General features: G+C 32.4%; 1 protein-coding gene across 1 annotated transcript; it reads left to right on the top strand.

Moving 5' to 3' along the window:
• The first annotated feature begins 3184 nt into the window (after positions 1 to 3184).
• Positions 3185 to 22475, top strand: LOC139432325 (uncharacterized). Its single transcript, XM_071200807.1, has 4 exons — positions 3185 to 3886; positions 6010 to 6234; positions 6288 to 6572; positions 22201 to 22475. Exons 1-4 carry the CDS (start codon positions 3197 to 3199, stop codon positions 22441 to 22443), a joined length of 1443 nt encoding a protein of 480 aa, XP_071056908.1. The 5' UTR covers positions 3185 to 3196; the 3' UTR covers positions 22444 to 22475.
• The last annotated feature ends 1261 nt before the right edge of the window (positions 22476 to 23736 follow it).

The raw sequence follows: 23736 nt of genomic DNA, 5'->3' as shown, positions 1-23736 counted from the left end.
ACGAAAACAACGGAAGTCTTTGTTCCTCGACTGCTGTGCTTCTTCGGACAACAAACCAATTGGTACCAAATGCCTCTTTACAACTTCCGCTCCGTGAATCAATATTTTATGTACCGTTGAAGGCATTCGGTACCAATTGTATAGTTTGCAATACAGGTCGGCTGTATGTTTGGTATACTCTTCAAACGATACTCTCTTACGACGTTTCCGGTGTTCGACGTTCCTCTTCCTTGAACAACTTTGTCGACCTTGATGCCAATGTTACTCCAGACTTCCATCACACCCCCATTTACAAAGTAATGTTATGTCTGTAATATCATTAAACGATGAATCCAATATTTGAATTAAGTGCGCGGTTGTGTGGTCTAAAAGATTTTGTACTACTACAGAGGCACCGATGTTGCTTATTTGGATTCCATCTGGATAACACCGTTTCTTTGCACTTAATACATAGTCATAAGCTGGGAAAATAATGCCATTTCGTTTCTTCGTTTCCATTCTTAACAAATGATAAGAATGTTTTGACATTCTACTTTTAAAAACAAATGCATCATCGGTGTAATGAATTGGTTTTCCAAACTTACGCTGGGAATCGTTCCAAATCCGTCTGTTCTTTCCGGACCGTTCGGGAGAAAACTCTGTAGCTTGTGATACTAAATCGGAAGCCTCATATTGCCCTGATGCCCGCAGAGAAGATTTTGTAGCAAAAATTAATTCTTCCAGAGAAGTGCAGCGATGAAACTTTTCTTTGTAATCTTCTTATTTTTCCTTATGGAGCTAACTCTTCAAGAAATACCCTCACCAGAACATTTAAATTTTGTTTTCTTGGAGAAATTAAAATTTAGCATATCAGTTTTGAACAAAGAAATTGCTCAGAACGTGTTGTAATCATTTAGGCTTACCCACAACGCGTTGTAGGTAAAAACTTCGGACAATGTCCGAATTCGGGTATTGCGAGTAACAGATGCATTAACACAACTTAAATATCCAGATAAGAACGATGAATCGAAAGGTTGAAAAGAAGTGATTCCGAAGCAAAGCAGATCTACAAAAAATAAATACATGTAAAACGTTAACCAGAGTGGCTCAAAGGTATTATTAGCCAATAATGAAAGAAGATGTAACACGATACAAACATCAAGAGGCGCGATACTTGCCAACGTACCAAGCCCGAACGGAGTAAACGAGCTGGTCTGATGAAAAATCATGTAGGTGTAATAAGACCTTGAAAATATGCCACTTAATTAATGGAATCCTTATCTCGAACTTCAAGAGGATATGTATAAATTGTGATAGTCCTGGATCATTTTAGCAAGTATCCGGTATGCTTTACTTTACGTCAGACTACAGCAGCAATGGTGAGATGTTTGCAGGAAAATATTTTCCTTACGTATGGAGTTCCATTAAGATCTCTTGAAAAATTACCATGTCCAACCCAAGGACAGTAGAATCTAACAGGACTGCTACATCCATTGTTGTGACAACCTGCCCGCAAACTACGTCACACCATTTTCCACGCCCAGCTGTTGTTATGGTGTATGCGTTTGCTGTTTATTTTTAGGGGTTATATCGTAGACGTATTCATATTATTTTTGAAATTTTATGTTTTTATACGTATTAATGTCTATCATATAACCTCTAAAAACACAGACAGTTGCCAGGCGTGGCAAATAGTGTGACGTAGAGTGCGGGCAACCAACCCGTAGTGGACACGGTGTGTTTACTTATACTTATAAAATGAATACGTATACGTAGTACTAGTACAAACCTAGAGATGGCGCTGCGAGCGCTATTTGCAAACTGTATTATCTGCAGAAAACAAAGTGCGCATGCGTGGTTATACTTTCAACAAGTATCAGTGTTTTGTTCGACAGATTCAATCATTACTAATATGCCAAAAGAGGCTTGTCAAACTGCCCAAATTTTAAAATTTTTTGATAATGTGTTCGACTCGGTGAATGGAACCTTAAAAAGGAACAAAGAAGGCAAACCACTCAAGATGGTTGTGACCAAATCGAGTGAACACCGAAACTTTTGGAGATGTATGGTAATGAAATAGTAAAATGCAATGTTCATCAACATTGCATTTTACTATTTTTTTTTATGTATTGTTTTAGATATCTAATTTTCTTTTTTATTATTATAATATATATATTATTATATTCAGTAAATTTTAAATAAAAATATTTAATTAATAAATGTAGCTTTTTTTATTTAAAAACAAATAAACAAAACCACTATACTATATAAAAATTATCCATCTAAATTTCGCGGCTTATCGAAAGAAGTACTAGTACATTCCGCTAATGGCGCTGAATTTCATTTCGACCAAATAATGGTGGGGAGTAAAGCTTCTATATACATATATATAATATATTTTTCTATGTAGTGGACTACAAAAATACAATGGATGTAGCAGTCCTTTTAGATTCTACTGTCCTTGGTCCAACCGAAGTACACTCCATTCTATCACCCACAACCAAATCCTACGAAAAGAATAAACAGAAACATTAAAACTATGTCGAACACTTACGTTAGTGATAATCAAACATGGTAGTATTTATTTATGTAAAAGATAACTACGGGTTATACTGTGTATACACTGTATTTTGTCAATTTCGGGGTAAATGCCAAATTGTTCAATTGAAAATGTTTGTTGATGGAAAATTTCCTCCGAGATGTATGAATCCATATTCCATATTCTCCAATGGAGAGTAATGATTTGGTCAGAAAATGATCGGTGACTCACCTTAAAACATTCCATGAGCCTTGAATCTCAGTTGGTGCGTTATCGTAGAAGTAGTTGTGTTCGTGGAGTATTGGCGTCGTGTATGTTCGTTTGTCAGATCTTTTCATTTTTATGTATGTTGAAACCTTGGTGTCCTTTCCGGGGAAAGAACAATCGTTGTGGTTCAATTTTCTTACGTAACTTTGTAATTTTATTCATCTTTGGCAATTCTCTGATATTGGAGCGGGATGTTTTATTTTAGTTTCTTTTACAGCATCGGAATCTGGTGACGCTGTTTTTATTTCCTTCTATTACATTATTTTTATTTACTTCGTTAAATTATGTAATTTCATATTCATCATCATCATTAAAATTTTGTAGTAATTTTCGTCCGCAGAGGAAGAAAACTGCCATTTCCTGACACCAGTTGACAGTCAATTTGTTTCTGTCAATTTTTATTATCTTATCATGTTATTTCAATCATTTTTAACTAAAATAATCGTTGTTACAGTAATAATAACTATTTTAAAAGGCGAAGAACATTTCATAGACTTAGATACGAAGAAATCGACGACGACGTCGGAAATAACATCAAATTATAAAATTTTACATCCTATTCGAAAAGAAATTACAAAAATTGATGTCATTTCACTCAGAAAAAGTTCACTTAAGAACAGTTTTAAAACGACATCGGTTTTCTTATTCGAAACTGAGGAAGATTACTTCGGAAAAATGATTCAAAATGAAGAGATTTATGAAAAACCAACCAGTTTATATGAAAAAATGAAAAGTGAAATGACGACAAAACAAGTGGAAACTAAAATAAGCAGAGTAATGTACAACACAGAAGCGGAAACTATTAAAGAAATAGAAAATGAAAACACAACTGGCACAACAAAAGAAAAAAATATTTTAATGACTCAGAATGATACAACTAAAAGTAATGATATGATTTCTTTATCTGTGATAGAAACTTCAGTAACAATAATACCAGAAAGAAAACCAACAGTAAGAACAACATTAACAACAGCAAGCGATGATAATGACTATGAAGAAGAAATTATACTTATTAAAACAAAAGAATTATCAGAACCTTTACATTTCGGTGAGCAGTACGCAGGTGGTTTTAATTGTCACCCCAATTGGTATGCGTATTTCGTAAGTATTAATCTGTAAAATTAAAACTGTTTCAGGTTAAGCTTGTTATGTATTTTACTCTCATATCCTTAATTTTTATATAAAATCATGTTTAAAGAAAGCGGCCATAGTTTGGTAGTTAATGTTTTGTTCATGCTTAGGTACTGCGTAGGAAACATGTCGCAAACAATATTTAAATTTGGAAATAACACTGATTGCACAATGTTGGTTCAAGCCAAACTACAAAACATATTTTAAAGACAATTTCATTCTAATTTGTAGTCCTAATTTGGAATAGTTATGTTGTTACATCTCGTATTCATCCGATCTTTTTGTACCTCGCACACCTGGACTCAGACGGATAGTAAGCAGTTTCAGTCGTTTCCAACGTTTATTATTGTTTCCTTAGGCCGCACAGTGGTCAATTTCATGAATTTAGGAGGACAAAGTTCATACGTCAAAAACCCACCAAGCTACGGCAATGAAATTTCGTATGTAGATGTTAGTAACAAAATATAAGATTTGTATCAAGTTTGGATCATATTCGTCAACCGGAAGTGGTTCTTTATTTGGAACCATATTGAACTTGTTCTGTATAAACTTGCTGTATAAAGAGAGTTAAACAAATGAAATATTGCATAAGCGATTAAAATTATAAGAAACATTCATACCGTAAATTTGACTCGAAGCGCGTAATCGGAAGTTGTCCTTTATCTGACCACCATCCATCATTTTTTATACAGTGTGCCCGTAAAGTATCGGATATAAGCAAATCATTATTTCTACAAATATCCCTGAAACGGGTCAAGATTTAAATTTTTTCCATTTTTATTACGGAATATGAAAGAGGATTTTTTCTGAATCTAGTACAGTCAATATTAATATTGGTTACATAAAAAAATTTTCGAGAAAAATTACCTTAAAGTTCTTGTACTTCAAATTTGTATAAATGATAAAAATAGCAGTAGCCATGGTAACCAATTATTTTAAACAATTGCCTGAGTGTCAGAAACTGATTTAGCAAAGCTTCTTGAAGTGTGGTGGCGAGCCATCTTGTTGGAATAACTGCCGTTGGAATTCAGTTGGGTCAACATTATCGGGATGGATGGATTGACAACGTTTTGAAACAAATTTAAATATCTCTTTCCAATTAAGGTTTCCTCAAATCGACGTTTACTTTATGGGAATGATATTTTGCGAGTTTTAAAATTTTGTGAACCGTTGATTTAGTAATATCCAAAATAGACCCAATACTCCTTACAGTAACATGAAGGTTTTCTTGCCCAGCCAAACCACGTTTTGTTGAATCTCCCCTGAAACATTTGGTAGGCCAGACTTCGAGAAATGCCCATGCTTTTTAAATTTAGTCACAGCTAGGCTCACCATACTTTGGCAATTGTAGCCTCCAGGTTCATCATGAGTACTTCATCGTGAGTATTAATAGGATAAAAAAGAATAAGTCCACGATGATTTTTTATTATTTTTCTAATTTCGGTACAACAATGTTTCGCTTTTTCTAAAAGCGTCTTCAGGTACGACGTCAAAAACTAAGAATGATGAACACGTGAAAAAATGATCATGCGGAAAAATTTCTCTTACAAAAACTACGACGGACCGATGATTAAAAATATAATTTTGGATTAAAGAATTAAGTGAAATTTTGCACACGACTCAAGTTTTTCGATTTTTAACGCTAAATTCCCTTTTTTATAACACGCCTTCAGCTTTTACAGTTTTTTACGCCTGTCTTCGGCATTTCAAAAAACATTTTTTAACCTATCACCCGACGTTGGAGTTTTTAACCTGACATGGTAAACCCACGCCGTTTTCAACAATTTCACTTAATTCTTTAATCCAAAATTATATTTTTAATCATCGGTCCGTCGTAGTTTTTGTAAGAGAAATTTTTCCACTTGATCATTTTTTCACGTTCCTGTAGAAGAAGCAATAAAGTTTCGAAATATTGCAAGTAATAATTTAGTTACTTTTTTGGTTTGATCGCCGCACCCACTAATTCTACCGTGTATTCTCTGTATACTCTCCGGTTATTCAATCTTAAACATTGTTATTGTTATTGTGAACCTTATAACGTGGTTTATCAATTATTAAATATTACTCGTTATAAGTTAATCTTTGCATTCTAGGCTTACATATTGAGATTCACAAACGATTATTGCGCAGGAACATTAATTTCACCCCGATATGTTTTAACGGCCGGTCATTGCTGTTACGGACATCAAATAAAAGGTGTTTTTGCTGGTTACTTCTACGAAAGAAACTCTTGGGATCAGTATTTGGAACCGGAAAATGTTATCGTCCACGGTCAATACGACGAAATTACTTTTCAGTACGATGCTTGTATAATTAAGGTACGTTTACGACTCGATTTTGTAATAGTTTCGTTAAAGCTATTAATTTTTAGGTTGAAGGTTTTGAAAAGACTAGTGTTATAAAATTCATCGATTTAGAACCGAAATTTAGTTCGTTAAATGCAAATTTATTCTCCGTCGGATACGCAACAAATAATTCAGTGGAAAGTACAAGTTTTTATCAGTTGGGAAGTATGCCGTGTATAGAAAATGTGATCTTAACCGAGGACGTTTGCAAAAGAAAAATGATTGAAAGTGGAATTAATATTAATCGGTATGACCCCGAAACGATGATTTGTACGGAACCAGCATTTAAGAGATCACACCAAAGTTTAGAGGTGCGTATAGAGTGTAGAGTATATTATTTTACCTACGACTGCTTGGATAAGTCATCATTACCGCACTCATTTGAGGTGATTGGAGTTACGTAAATTAAGTTCATTACCACACTGGTTTCATTACGTAACGCATTTTTAGCCTAATCAGAACAGACTTAATTTATTGAAACGAGCAACAATAAAAAAGAAAAAGTGCTATCTACTTACAGAGAAACAATACTATTTATTATTACACATTAATTGTTATATTTTTACATTTCGAAACACTTATTCCAGAGTAAACATGTTGTTGAAACTGACAATTCAAAATTATCAACCATCATTTCAAAATATTTTTATAAATGTTAAATAGACTTTTTTAAAGAAATTGATTTTTTAGTAATTTTTAGCAATCGTAGATAAAATGCTGTATACTACACGCGGGCTAGAGCATAATTACAGTACTCGTGTGATTACATTATTCTTCACACTTGTAATATAAATAACTACTATGCGGAAGTGGTTTGTTCGAATTACACTTCAATTCGTCATTATTGTGTGTCGTGATGTTAATGACGTAGCGCCTTATAAATTAGAACCACCCCGCCTTCACTGGGACAGCCGTGATAACGCGATAACTATTAATGTAATAAGGTTAGGGAAACTGGGAAAGTGTTTGTACTAGCTTATACATACATATTTTGTTTGGGAATAACCCTTTAAGTCCCAACGACTTAATAAAAAATATTATGGGATTATTGCGTATTTGATTTCAACGAGTACTTGTCCCACCCGTAGGTTAGGATCGTTAGGACCTGTAATGTAGTAATTAATTATAAATAATATAATATTAATTTAATTGTTAAGTAGGTTAAGTATTCTCTTGTGTGCTATTGCAAATTCTTCGTAATAGACCATAGTGGAACGTAATCACTTTGCCTACGATCACTACCCAAAGTATTCTTTTGCACACTCAAATCTAACCGCAAAGTTGATGTTTTCCGTGATCTGTCATAATTTGACATTATTTCCGCTCTAGAGCGTACTTTTCCGCTCGCCTGTTTTCATTTGCAATAAACTAAAGGAAGGTAGTAAATAATAGGTACATTAAAACAAAATGTAGGGCAGTCTGAATATTTTAGTTGAAATATTAATATTTGAAGATATTTCGAACGAAATTAAACCTTATTTTATAAAATTTACCTAGTAAAAATATAACAGTGAGAAGGTAGGCAATACATTATACACCTAGATGCAATAGTGATTGCATATTTAAGTACCTACCTACTATTTTGTGCAAATAGTAGACTATGAAATTAATGAAACGTCATTATTTCATTTTTAGTTCATAAAAAAGTTGTCTGTTTATAACATAGATTAGATATAATATACATATTTGTTATATAGATAGGCAACTATAAACGTTTGATTGAAATGCGCAATTAGTTTTGGATACTGTCACCTACAGCGCTGAAGTCATTGGCAGGCGGGAAATATAAATTAAATTTGTTATTTGAAAATTTTGTCGATGTTTCTTTACGAAAACATTGCTTGGCGACAAAACTTTACAAACTGTACAAAATTTTAAGCACATTAAATTTTGTCGTTTACAATGTTTTCCAAAAAAGAAAACATCGAAAAAACATGACTAGGTATTAAGTTATTATTTGGTACAGAGTTTATTAAAAAGTTTTTAAATGAATAACAAAGACTTTATTCTTTAATTTTTTTAATATTATTTATACCGCATCGTTTCCTTTTAATTTTATTCTATTTATCCAATGCTACTTCCTCATGGCTGATTATAACATCAATCGAAGTACTTATTATAAAGCAACAACAACAAATCGCACTTTCTTCAAATCGCTAGCAACTCTTCCTCTATACACAATACATCATGCAATCAAAAATATTACTATCTCAAACCTGGTCAAAGCAGTCAAACTGACGACTCAAAAAATAGCCAAAATGGGTTCTGTAATCGAAAGCAACGCTATAAGTGACAGTATCCAGAATTAAACGTATGTGCCCCACTTCATTAATACGAGTGACTGGTGCATGGTTTATAAATAGCTATTTGAAAAATGGATAGTGACAGTGAATTTGCAAGCACACCTCCAGATATAGCAGATTTTGCTAAAATAATTTCTCTTAATCTTCTGCCAACTAAATCTAAAGGTAAATACGAAAAACAATATAATATATTCATGGATTGGTGCCGCTGGATTGCTGACTTATTTTGGCGAAAAATCCAAAACTCTAAAATCTTCAACCTTGTGGTCATAATATTCGATGCTTCGATGCACTTTCCAAGTAAATTATAATATTAACATCAGTAAATACACTAAACTGATTGCATTTTTGAAGTTAGAAGCAGTGGGTTACAAAGCAAAGAAGTCACAAACATTCTCAAAGTAACAAGTGTAGAGCTTTTGCACCTGACGATGAACATTTGCTGAAAAAGGTACAAACGTTTTACTATTTATTTTATTCTGATACAGAATTTCTCAGAATATTGTTTTTAGGTGATCTTAATCATGGGTATCGCTGGTGCATGCCGTAGGGATGAATTAATCAAAATTGAATTAAAGAATATAGATGATAAAGAATCCTTTCTAGTGGTCCGAATCCCCGATTCGAAAACGAATCAAAGTCGTACATTCACAATAATTAAGAGTGCCGAAGAAAATGCGATCGACTATATTTTTTATTATAGAAAATATTTTAATTTAAGACAGCAATGTCAAATTAAAAGTAATAACACTATCCAGCGCTTATTTTTACGATACTCCAAAGGTAAATGCTATATGAATACTGTGGGTAAAGTACCAAACGAAATAGCCAGTTTCTTAAAATTGCCCTATAAAAATTTATTTACTGGTCATTGCTTTCGACGAACGTCGGCGACATTATTAGTAAATGGTGGAGGCGACTTAATTCAGCTTAAAAAACATGGTGGGTGGAAAGGCAGTAATGTGGCTGAAGGATATATCGCCGAATACATTAACAATAAAATAGATACCTTCCAAAAAATTTCTGGGAACGCAGCAGTACCAACTAGCGAAGAACTTTCGATTCCTCCTATATCTGATATTGCAGAAAAAGATTCAGAAGATATTACCCTACCTCCGACTTCTTCAGGTCCTGGGATAAATATTAAAGATTGCCAAAACTGTACATTTTACATCACATTCTAATAAAGTGTATTTTTCGTCTTTTTTTTAAATTATTTGTCTAAAAATAATGTGATCGTAGAAAAATCTTGTGTCCAATTCGAGCAGAGCCCGCGCTCCGCTACGCTCTTAATACACAAATAGCAATTTCGTTATTAAAAAGCGGTCATGATTGCGAAGGATGAGTAGTAGCAATCAATATATTAATAAGTAACATATACAGGTCTGTCACGACTAGCTGAGTCTATATGTATGTGGCAAACTACTGGCACTATTTGTCTGAAAATTGCATATAGCGTTTATCTGAGGTGCTCGTTTCAACTAAAATATTTTCAGTTTTCTCCAACTTCCGGATACACCGGAAATGGACTCCAACTTCGTTATTCCAAATGGAATGTACCAATTTCTATTAAATTTTCGAGATTCCAGCTAAATTTTAATATAATTTGATATAAGTCATCATAGCTTTGTTCGTTGGGACTGCACTATTCTGCACGACATGGCACTCGTATGACGTCATAGTGCAATGAAGTGTAAGTCAGTGCAATGCATAGAAAAATAATATAAATATATATATATAGAAGCATTACTCCCCACTATTTTTTCGGTCAAATTGATTTCAACGCCTCTAGTGGTCTGTGGTACCTACTACTTTTAATAAAGCGCGAAATTTAAAAGTATTTTTATTCAGTTAATGGTTATTAATTATTGATTTCAACTTCCACCAGTCAACATGAAAATGATAACAGTAAAGGTATCATTTTCATGTTGACTGGTGAAAATTTGAATTTTGTTTTCACTTCGTTTTGTCTGCAACAAAACGCATGCACTTTCGACTCTTCAGAGTACCACGAGAAAAAATGAAAGGAATTTTGGCGTAATGTCACCAATAGAACGACATAGTTTTAAAGTTCCCGCTTGACTTTCAAAATGGCGGCAAACCGCGGTACTTTGTAAATCTAGGGACTTTAAGCAATTTGTGCTTACAGTGCCATCTAGCCGTCCGTGGTACCCATTAAATATCTGTCTTTTTTTATACGTATTGAGTTAACACACCGTGGTGCAATGTCATGTCAACTTAGTGCAGGTCAGAAAAGTGTATAAACCGTGGTCGCAACGAACAGATTGTTATAACAAAAGTGTATAATATTTGAAATGGATGAACAGGAGATTGTCAGCGAAATACTCGTGGAAAATGAAATCATTGCAGAATGTTTTTTTAGTAGCGATTCATGAATTATTATTATTATTTTTTATTTTTTTCAATTATTAGCGAAATATATTTTCTACCCCAAACTACTAACCCTTATTAGTTCTTTCAAAAGTACTACTTAACGTATAAAGAAATCACATGCTAAATTGCACCAAAATCTATAAGCAGTACATGAAAAAAAAATTTGGCTGGTGAGGGTAGTTAACCCCAGCCACCCCCAAATGAAAAAAACACATAATTAATATTTTTAAATGTACTATAGTGTATTTAATGAAGCCAAAATCGAGAGGGTAGTTTTTAAATTATTCCAAAAAAGTAGGCGTAGTTTTCTACTGCCTCTACTGGGATTGAATATACTGTGTTATTATTATAAGGTTTTATTTCTTAATATTTAATATTAATTATTACAAAACACGCTTTCAAATATTCCGCCATTTTAGTTACACTGCATTAAACTGCACTTATTGAACTTAATCGAAAGCACGTGCAACAAAATCTGCACTAAATTGCACTGCACATGGCCCAACGAACAGATGAGTGCAACTGCACTAAACTGCACTATCCCCAACGAACACACAATATCTGCACTAAACTGCTTAGTGCAAGTGCAAGTATTTCAGTTTTTCGAAAATTTTTACAGATGCAATCCTTCACAATAAAAATAATTTTTCTAAATTACACTCGAGTTCGACCAAATATTTTCAGGGTTTGCAGAGAGAGACCCATAGCTTACATAACCCTTGAAAAGTTTTTTAAAAAATTATACAGGTGGTAGAAACTTGAAAACTCTAGACATATGATGACATATCACAGATCATTCAGATGCGGCACTCAGAAAGAGAGGGTCATTTCAAGACAAAGATAGGTACGAAACCAATTTAAAGGTCCAACGAGAACAATCGAATGAATATTCGGCTACTTTCGACAATTAGGTCGACCCACAATATCTCTAGACCAATAAAAACTTATGATTTTAAAATTTGTGCATGCAAGTAATTTTGTTCACCTCAAATTGATGAATAATCCCATGTTTGTAATTCCTTGCTTTTCTGACAGTTATTACGTTTTTATTTCGCAGTATTTTTATTTAGTGTTGTTGTTTTACTTTCATTACAAGCTAAGTGAAATTGAGTAATTATTGTTGAAACATTATTTTAATGGAGCCAATAGACCAAGGAAAAACCAACACAGAGAAATCTGTACATTCATTAAATGACGGGGTAATTTGCAGCTATACCTAGCGGGTGTAAATCTACATTTTATAGGGCGAAAAAGAAAAGCCAGAGTATAAAAGATTTTCGATTTCCAAAAGATAAGGATATGTAATTTATGGCTAAAAAATAGTGGTCGACAAGATTTAATGAAATTTGATGCATGTAAACGTTATAAATCCTATCGCATATGTAGTCTTCATTTTGGTAACGATATGTATTTGGGCCCTGACAAAACACGACTGTTATCTCAAACTGTACCGTCTTTATATATTCAATCATTACTTGATCGCTCGACGTCATCAACACCTGCGTTAGTACCACCACAAAAATAAAAATTTTACAAAATATTCAGGTATCAATTCCAGTCACAGACCCAACATTAGACTTGTTTGAGTCCCCACTGATGTCTCCTCTGAGGACACAAACAATAAAAGGACTGTCCACGGATACGTCCCCATCGATGTCTCCTATAGGGACAAAAGCATCTTTTTTCTAAAAAAACGAATTCAGGAGTTGGAAGAAAATACTACAAAACCACCAGCAGATATTAATTTATGGAAGGATATGTGTGACAAATTTTTAACGCCGGAAATGTCAAAATTTATCAAAATACAAGGAGAGCAGTCAATAAAAAATAGTCATGGGCACCGTTACTCCAATGAATTCAAGAAATTTGCGCTATCTTTATATTTTTTAGGACCTAAATGTTACAGATGCCTAAGAAGAAGTTTTGTTTTACCTTCCAAGAGAGTCCCTCGAAAGATATGCGGTCAAAGTTAGTTAGTTGAGAGTGTAAACCCAATTTTGTTCGATATTTTAAAAATTAAAGTGAATACTATGAGTGAAAATGACAAAATCTGTGCACTGTGTGTTCATGAAATGAGCTTAAAATGCAATTTATTTTATAACTTTGGTAATGATGAAGTTGTAGGTTTAGAATCCGATGAAAAAATTAAAACCAACAAGCCGGCCCATTGTGTCACTACTATAATGGCTAGAGTTAGTACACCTCTAGCCATTATAATGGAAACATCCTTTAGGGTATGAATTTATCCATACAAGTATGAATGCGCAGCATCTTAAAGCTATATTAGCACAGTATGTAACCCTATTAACAAAAATTGGCTTAAAGGTTGAAGTCCTTATATCGGATATGGGAACAAACTTAATGGAATTATCATCGTTATTAAACGTTACGCCAGATAATCCTAAAACAACACTTGATGGTCAAGAAATATTTTATTACTTTGATTCTCCACATATGATTAAAACTATCAGAAATATGATGCTTAAAAACAGATTTTGCGGGGATGGTTATCAAACAGCATGGAAATATATTGTGGATTTTTACAACAGCAATAGTAAACTACAAAATCGCTTAGCACCTAAATTAACGAAGCAACATTTCGACCGTAACGGATTTGAGCGACAAAAGGTATGACAGTAACTTAAATAATTTTTTGTTTCTTTATGAAAATAATTTTTATTTATAAAATGTTATATGTATTAAAATTATATTTTGTTTTAGGTAAAATCGGCTACACAAGTTATCAGCAATACTGTTGCATCTGGATTAGCCACCTATATTTATTTTAAATATCAAAAAGCAGAACAACAAATAATCGCTTTAACAAACTCTTCGATATTTTTAACATATCAAATGGTCAAAATGAGAGTAATTTTAGTTTTAAAGCACAACAAGAATACATCGCACATCTGCAAGATACGCTTAACTTTTTAGAAAAACTAAAAGTTATAAATAATAAGGGCAAAGATATTACAAATACTTTAAAGTGCATAACCGCATGGAAAGTAGCAACTAACGCTTTGCTAAAATTATGGAAACATCTAAAACATAAGTACAATGTTAAATGTATTTATACTAGAAATTTAAATCAAGATTGCCTTGACAACTTTTTTGGTAGTATCAGATAACAGTGTGGCAATGCAATAAATCCAACACCAATACAATTTCGAAGAGCCTTCAGAAAATTATTCCTACTATCTTTTTTTCACTCGGAACACATGAACTGCACCGAAGACTTCAATAAACTATTAATAGATTTAGCCCAATATAAACCCGAAGATTATCCACGGATTACTGATACTGATAAACCTGTTAAATGTTTTCAGATTAATCACACAACATATTCCTAAAAACCGTTACCAGAGCAAAATGCCTTCAAGTATGTAGTCGGATAGTTAATTAACAATTGTTTAAATGTTCATATTTGTAATGTGTGCAAAAGTTTTGCTGTAGCCGATGCAAATTTAAACGACTCTAATGTTTTTTTGTATTACAAAGCATATGAAACTAAGTATAATCCCTTTGGAGCGTTAAAGACACCCCATGAATCCTTTTATAATTATATTTATTATTTAGAAAAAATATTTTTTACTAACAATAGACAAATACAACACTAAAAAAGCTGTAGGGCAAGTCTGTATTTGTTGTGTATTGAAATTAGGGATTTTACTCACCCCTGTCCGTATTTCCCTTTGGATTATTTAATCAAATTATACATAAGGTTAAGAATTTATTATGTAATGAAATACTCAAATAGAGATTTTAAAACGCAAACAAAAAAAGAAAGGAAATTAGCCATTTTTATGAATTTATAATAAATTTTTGAAAGTTTAAGCTTTTTATTTCTTATTTATCTATTTTTAACATGATATAGTAAACACTAATATTTGTTATGTTTTTGTTATGTTCTAAGATAATTTTATTTTAATTGATCATTATTTAATTATAAATATACAGGGTGAATCAGAAAGAATGGGAAATCCGAATATTACCGGTATTACTCCGGTACACTAGACTCCAAAATATGACGATTTAACCTAACATCTCTTATACAAATGTCGGTGGTTTTCAAGACACAGGGTGTTGAAAGTTAAATTCTGATTTCGAAATTTCTTAATAATTTCGAAGCTTTTTGTACTATTAACATAAAATTTGGTTGTTTTATGTTTTTGAGCATGAGAAATACGAATTTGAAATTTGTTTTGTGATTACTCATAGAGGGTGCTAGATACACACTGCATATTTGAGATATCAAGTCATGACTATTTTGTCAGTCGAGGTATGGTGAATTAGAACCAGAAATCTGAAGGACCTTTCAATTCTACACAAAAAAGGTAGTCTTACTTACATTGTCTAAGTCTACTGGTTTCCAAGTTATCTGCTTTTAATTGTTTCTAAGTAATTTTAAGGTTAACATTTAAAATCAATAACACACAGTAACTATAGTAATTAGTAACGATAATAATCGATAACAATATCAATTAATTAACAACAATAGAATGTTGTGACCATATTCAAAAATCCTGTGGATTTAATTCTGGATTTCTCACTATTAGAAAACTCATTATGCATTTTCAAATTGGTAATCACTTTATTGTTGGTAAAAATGATTATTGCACACGGAAATTAAATCAATGTTGACAATTAACAAGCAATTGTCGAAACATGAGCGGAAAAATAAGCCAACTTTGCTTACGTTAAAAAATAAAAATTTTAGAAGAAAAAATACATTTAAATATTTTAAAGTAAATAATTCGAAAATCGATAGACTTAGACAATTTAAATAAGAGTACCTTTTTTATGTAAAATTGAATGCTCTTTGTGATTTGTAGCTCTTATTGGTCGTAGCTCGACAGCCAAAAAACTTATGATTTCATTTATCAAACGAGCAGTGTGTATCTAGCGCCCTCTATGAGCAATAACAAAACCAGTTTCAAATTCGTATTTATCATGCTTGAAAACATAAAACTACCAAATTTTATGTTAATAGCACAAAAAGCTTCAAAATTATCATGAAATTTCGAAATAAGAATTTAACTTTCAACACCCTGTGCCTCGAAAACCACTGACATTTATATAACAGATGTTAGCTTAAATCATCATATTTTAGTGTCTAGTATCTCCGGTATTCAGATATTCTATTCTTTCTGACTCACCCTGTATAAATTAAATAAATGTTAGATATTTAACTACATTTTAGCTTCCATAAATATTTTTATGTTTGAATTTGGCGCCTTTTCAATAAACCTATTTAAAGGGCTCTGAGAATGAAGGTAACCGCCCCACTCCTGAAACATGAAAGGTGCCGCTCGGAGTGCCGCACCTGTATGATCTGTGCTTATATCAAATTATGTTAAAATTTGGCGGTGATTTCGAAAATTCAATAAAAATTGGTACATTTCATTTAAAATAACGAACTTAGGGTTCATTATATTTATTATAAAATATATGAAGGAAACCTTTGCGCTAATCGCTATTTGGCTATCTTGCAAGAAGCTTTGTATGATATTTTGGATGATATCTGTTATTCGGTTAAATAATATTTATTTTCAACAGGACAGAGCGCTCGCTCATAATGCGCGGTTAGTGAGCCGAATTTCCTGGTAGGTGGCCTATCCACGCGTGGTCCAATGCGATGGCCGACAAGATCACCCAATTTATCTATTTTGAACTTCTTTTTATGGGGATATATCAAGAATCGCGTATACAGTACCCAAAATTGAACGAAATTGATATGGAAAATTGCTGTAAATGATGCTTTTTCACATTTAGAGCAACATCCCACAACTACTCTAAATGCAATTAAACGCATTACTGAACTTTGTGAACAATGTGTGCATCAAAATGGTAGCAACTTTGAACAATTCTTGCAACTTCAAGCCATATTTGCATCATTTTTAGTTTTTAATTATTTTTCGTTTTTTTTAACAAAAATTAACAGATTCATTTTTTTAATAAGTCAATAACTAAATAAACGTAATATAGCAGTAAAAATATTATAGTATTTTCAAAATTTTCTGTTTATCCGGTACCCTAGCAAAGCGATCACTTAATTTATCATAGCCTACTTACAAAATAATGTGTTTTATTAAATTTCGAGGTTAATTATAAAGATATTAATTATATTAATTATAAAGTTCAATAAAAAAAAATAAAATATAGGTGGTTCCATTTAAAAAAACCTAAGTTGTGTTTATAACTCAAAAGACCGTGATAACTAGAAAAATTCTACGTGCACCATTGGATCCTCCGTGAAAAAAATTATTAGAACGCATTTTTACTTTTTTACTAAGTTTCCGGATAGCCGAGATACAGGGGGTGTTTGAAAATCGTAAATTTTGAAACACTCCCTGTATATCAAAAACGAAAAGGGCTATGAAAATTTGGTTTGCGCCATTGTAAGTTTCACAAAAAAGTAGCTCAGGTTCGCGAAAACCGCAACTTTCTATCTTTCATAATAACTGAGATACCCTGCAAACGCATCGAAATTTGGACCCCTGTACATACATATGTAATCGTATACAGTTTGTCTCACGTAACTGGTTCGTTAGAACTTTTTCAGGTTCCACTATTCGTTGAGATTTGAAATTTTGGTAGCATGGGTTATACATTCAGAACTTTCGTTCTAAAATATTTTCAAGATGGCCGCCATTTCCGATCTACCGGAGGTGACCATAACTTCGTTATTTTAAATGGAATGCTATAGTTTTTATTACACCGTTTAATTGTACTTAAAAATATAGGTTGACTTTGTTAAAAGTTATTGGTACCTAGCGTTTTGCGTTTTCGAGTTATTTTGGGTTTAAACTTTTTTTGGTAAATTTCAACATTCTCGTTAAAACCCACATCTCGCCAACGTTCATTCAAAAAAGATCTACATTGGCACGATTACTCTTCAGATGCTGTCAAATAGATTGTCATTTGCTGTATCAGAGTATTTTATACAGAGTGGTCAAAAATTGAATTACTATAACTACAAAGGCTTTCACGGCCGGTGTTAATTGATCTAAAATTAGAACTAAAACTAGAACTAACACTAGAAACTTTCGGGTTTTGCCGTGCGTCTTTTAAGAAAACTCAGTTCACTTCAGTTCACTCATCACTTCGAACCAGTTTCTGAAGAAGGTTGCAACATGGCATCCGAAACGTCAAACCTTTTCTTAACAGATGCGCGGTAAAACCCGAAAGTTTCTAGTGTTAGTTCTAGTTTTAGTTCTGATTTAAGTTCAATTTGCAAACTTTTGGACAGAACGTGTCGAACACTTAATGAGAGATGCCTAACAAACCTAACGCCCATCACAAGGAAAAATTTCAAAAAATTGATAAACATTTTCTTAGTTCTGGACGTATCGAGACCAAAAGAAACCGTATATTTCTGGTCACCAGTGATGAAGACAACGAAATAAATATTTTATCGTATTTTATTGCATTTCTAAATTCAATTTCATAACAAATTTATATTATAAATTTATATTTTTATCCAAATCTCTTTTGTCACAAATTAATTACATTAATTTTGTTTTAATTGTTTCATTTATTTGATCTTCTGTTTGCTATTTTTGGTAAGTACAAGCTAGTAAACTAAAAGATTATCAATCATAGTTAGGCTCGTTACTACCATCTTCTGGTTAAGCTATCTAAGGGATTATTACCACGGTTACGGCTATTTTACGCGCTCTGATTGGCTAGTAGATGGGTTTATCTATAAGATAAATTTATCTAACAGATGGTAGTAATGGACCTTAATAGTGCAAAAACTGTCAAAATGTGATATCCTTCTAATAAAAATACACACGGTTTCCTGCATTTCCTGCATGTTTTGATAAATTTTCCAATATGAGAGAAACTACAATAAATAATCTACTTCCGGTAAATCTGAAGTGGCAACCATCTTCAAAATATGTGTGATCGAAAGTTCCGAATGATCACCCTATGCTACCAAAATTTCAAAATGTACGAATAGTGGAACCTAAAAAAGTTCTAACGAACCAATTACGTGAGACAGCCTGTATAATAAACGCTTATTTTTTTATTTTACATCATGTCTATATCTAAAATATCCTGAACCATCGCGTGGCGACCCTGCCAGTCGAGTGAAGCAGCGGATTTATTTATTAATTATTAATTAGAAGAAGTACAAAGAAAATGGGAAAATGATATTCTAAAGCAGAAATAATTATTGCACAAGCGGGCGATAGTGGCAGAGTTATTGGCATCATGACTGCGGGATTCTGCATGGTTTTCATCTTGTGGTGTGCAAGAAATAGAAAAGCATTACGTGTACAAGCAAGAAGTGAAGTGGCCAAAAGTCTTGAAGTGTTGCGTCGTAACGAGTCAGCAGTGTAACAATTTAGTGCCCTGTGGAATGTGTGGGATGTTAACAAATTTCAATTATGTTTCGGAAAAGGTAGATAGATTTAAAACCAATTTGTTACAAGACAATCAGAGTAGAAGATTAAATTTAGAACTAACGATTAAGAAAATTAGAGAAGTAGATAAGTTAGAAGAAAATTTTAGCGAATTAGAATCAAAATTTAATTCAATAGGAAATAGAATTCAGATGTAATTTATGTGTAGAGAAAATTAGAGAAAATATAGATAATTGTAGAGTAACTTCATTAGAAAGAAAAGAATCAGTTAAGTTAGATAATCCTGCAAAAAAGGCTGAAAAATTTGATCTTAAGGCAGCAGCTTCACTGCTACCTGTTATGACAAATTCTGAAAGCGTAACTATGCAATTATTTGATGGAATTATAGGAATTATGGAATTATGGACATATATTCACAAATACTGGATGAAGCTGGTCAAAAGTTTTTGATTCAATATATTTTAAAAACACGACTCAAACAATTCTATAAATGATTTGGTTAGAGATATAAAACTTCTCTCACAAAAATCTGCTGCAACGCTCTCTGTTGAATAACATAGTATCAAAAGAAATAGTAAATCAATTAATTATCAGAAACAAGTTGAAGAACTAATGGTAAACTTAACAATTGCGCAATCAAATGATGATGGACATGCATCAAATGTACTTCGTAAAGTAAATGAAAAAACAGCAATTACTACATTTGCCAATGGTTTACGTAGTTCGGAACTGAGAACTATTATAAAAGTAGAAATTATGAAACACTTATAGACGCAATTGCAAGCACAAAAGATGAGCAAAAATCTTTTGAAACTCTAAATGTATTCCATTATCAACAAAATTTCAATTCTTCATCTAATTCACGAAATCAAAATTTTCGCAGAAATTATAGATACAATCGTAATAAACATTTTAATAGAGGTTTTAGAGGTAACTTTCGGAACAGTAAAAATATGCAACAGTCAGCTAATTGCAATTATTCTAGACAAAATACGTATCAATTCACAAATAATAACACGCATAACGCATTGCGAAATCGTGGCGCACATAACTATCGTAATCAGCAAGGTAGAATTCGGGGCAATACGTATTTTCATAACAATAATAATCAATCTCGAACTTACGTTGCAAATACTTTGCCACATGAAATCGAAAATAACACACAACAAAATTTAAATACGTTTATTCGTGAACAATGAATCAAATACACATTATTTATCAATTTTTAATTCAAATGGAGTTAATACGATAACATTAAATTATAATAACTTTGACTTGAAATTTTTAATTGATACAGGACCATCAGTAGGTGTTGTATTTCTAGATAAATTAAAAATTAAAACATAGATAACCGTAATAAAATTAAGATAAATCGTATAGGAGGGTATACAACGTCAATTGGTTCAGCAAATTTGGATTTAATGGTTCAAAATTTTAAATTATGTCATAATTTTCTCGTCATAACTTCGAGAAGTTTCTAGTGTCCTTTTACTTAGTGCTAAATGCAACCCATTACCTTTATCTATTTGTTTCTTGAGGACTAAAGATCAGGTTCCTATAGGTTTACAATCCAATGTCGTTTATAAGATTCCTTGCAAAAACTGTGATAAAACGTATGTAGGTACTACTAGCCAGTATTTTAATGCTAGGATAAAGCAACATAAACGTGATTGTCAATCTAGAGATGAAAACAAGAGTGCGTTGGTTCATCACCATGTTGTTAGTGGTCACCACTTTTATTTTGAAAACTCTCAGATTGTAGACAAAGAATCCATTTATTCAAAGAGATTATTCTTAGAGATGTTTTATATTAATAAAGAGGTGAAAATAACATAAAATAAAATATAATAAATAAAATAATATCAATTTAGTACATCAACACTAGTGGCACCTAGTGTTGAACCTAGTGTCCGTGTGTTGACAAAAATAGTTTTAACGTTTTTTTTTTGAACAGAACAATATAAAAATTGTTATTAAGAAGAATAAAAACGTTTTATACATCTAAAGCTTTTCCTGGCCTCTTATTCTAAGTAACCTAAAGCGCACTCTGCAACAAGTTCGCTACTAGTTATTACCTCTCCCTCTACTCCTCAGACATTTCAGCATTGGCTTTTTTTTTTTGGTTGATGAATCTCGTGCTCTTTAGAATTCGTCCTGTAACATGGTATGCTACAAATTCTAAGTAGGATTACAGTCCAATCTTCGTTATTTAGACCAGATATTGGATATAGCCAACGACCGTATAACTTTTATTTTGTTCTTATCTGATGAGACTTTGCTTCTAAATGAAAGTTTGGCGTTCGAACTAAACACTTTATTCTTACTATAATGTTTTTACATTAATTTATTAACAAGAACTTTAACAGTAAACTCGGCGTCTCTTTTGTTCGTTATACATATTTTGTATATTAAGTTGCCTAACTTTTCTAACATTATCGAACTGTGTCTGAAAGGTAACAATTTATTAAATGATCCAACATTGATTTGTGTCATAATACGCATGAAATATCGATTCACTTGAGAAGAGAACGTAAATAATGTACCTTTTCCAAACAAAAAGGATTTAATTTTCCTGCTTTCTTTAAATAAAGGTTATGGTCAACTTCAAATGTGGCCAGTTTTTTTCATTCTTCACTTTTTGTTGGTGCCAGCAAGCGCTATTTTACTTCTTCCTATAAGATCAATATGTATGAATATTTTATCTCTACGATCTGTTACGCCACGTACAGGTAAAAATACTTAAAAAACTGTGATAACAATGTTTTTTTAACATTTTTTATTTTTAAACTATGTATTAAAGAATTTCAATAACGCAGAATTAATAAGTTGGATTATTTTGCCTCACAATTCTCACGTTATCTTCTTTATTTTAGGCTGAAGCTGGTGGACCTCTCATAATGTCTAATCAACAAATTGGAATCGGTTCGTTTTTACTATCCACAAAAAAGGGCCACGGATTATTGTTTCATACGCAAATCGATGCCGTTTTTCCATTTATCAATTCTTATTTAGCCGATAGCGTTCAAGAAAGATACAACGTAAATGGATGTGATACACTCACTGTTCAATATTTTTTTCTTAAAGTACTATTTTCTATTATATTTTATGTATATTAAAGTTGCAAATAAAATTGTTTACCGAAATGCAATATGCCCTGTTTCGATCGTTTACAATCAAATTATAACTTGATAATGATCAAATAAAACGCAAATTATACATAAATATACAAAATTAAGTTTCCAAGTAAGAAAAATTTCCCATCGGTTATAATAAAATTTACGACGTTTTGATACAGGATGTTTAGCGAGGGTAAAAATGGTTTGGAAAATAATCCGGAAATTGGAAGATTCTTTACACACTTCTTTAACAACTATTGTGCTAATTCCGCGCAAAATAAACAATTTCCCATTGATTCTGTGATTAGAATCAATTTTATACCATAACTAGCAATTAACATCTAACAACACGTTAAGTTAAGAGATTATATTTATGTTTAGACTCCACATTTTCTTACCTCACTCCCTTTCCTAACAATCAACACCTGGAAAAATTGTTCTATTTTACATCTCTTTTTTTGAGTATTATACAAATTTTTTAAAGAAATAGTTTAATAACTTTAAAATTTTAAATTTCATAAGCAGATTGTATTAAGTTGGCTTGCTTATATAAAACATTTATTTACTTTTTTCTATATTGATTGAATACATTTAATACTTACAGAAATTATTTAATTTTCCTAGCACCTGTATATTATTTCTCTCAAATTTTAACACATGCGCTTTAGCTATTTTGTTATTCTGGTTTTCTCGAACAAACCAAAAAAAATGGTTATTTCTGACGTGCACAAAAACGGCCTTTTTCGAGACTTTACCGTGACAAACCAAGCACTCCATCTCACTTCATTTAGTTGTCGCGCACGAAGCAAGTTCTTAAAGAAGCAAAAACGCCAATCAAGCACGACCACGTCCCCATCCGTAAAACGAAGAAAAGTTAGAATTAAAAATTAACGCAAAAGCAATAGCCACACGAGCCTGAAACATAACTTCACGCACTCACTGTTCAAAACAGAAGCTACCGCGACCGAAAAGCAATGAAACGGACGTCGAAAAACCAACACAAATCACATGACTTGTCCGACTTGTCTCATGTATGTATGTAGTTTCACGTGGGGGTGAGTTTCCTCACAGCACTTAGGCCTTAGCAGGCCCTTTGTACGTCCCCACAATTACTGTGCTTTCAAGGGTCAGAAAACCAGCCTAATCTTTTCATGAACGTTAATATAGAACAGAAAGGTATGTTCCTTATATCCGAAATTTGGAGCCATGGCACTCCGAAAATGAATTCCCTTAAGTACGCAAGGTTGGAACAATCACAAACAATATGACTTTCCATATCGTCTTCTATTTCAC

This window comes from Onthophagus taurus, unplaced genomic scaffold (assembly GCF_036711975.1).
Source record: "Onthophagus taurus isolate NC unplaced genomic scaffold, IU_Otau_3.0 ScKx7SY_14, whole genome shotgun sequence".
Classification (NCBI taxonomy): domain Eukaryota; kingdom Metazoa; phylum Arthropoda; class Insecta; order Coleoptera; family Scarabaeidae; genus Onthophagus; species Onthophagus taurus.
Note: the sequence above shows the minus strand (reverse complement) of the source record. Positions and strands in the feature narration are given on the sequence as shown.

What these genes read in the sequence shown, in the direction of transcription:
- LOC139432325 (XM_071200807.1), top strand. Translation starts at nt 3,197, where the DNA reads ATGTTATTTCAATCATTTTTAACTAAAATAATCGTTGTTACAGTAATA. An exon ending in CCAATTGGTATGCGTATTTC is followed by an intron (nt 3,887 to 6,009) that starts GTAAGTATTAAT and finishes TTTGCATTCTAG; the next exon opens with GCTTACATATTGAGATTCAC. An exon ending in ACGATGCTTGTATAATTAAG is followed by an intron (nt 6,235 to 6,287) that starts GTACGTTTACGA and finishes ATTAATTTTTAG; the next exon opens with GTTGAAGGTTTTGAAAAGAC.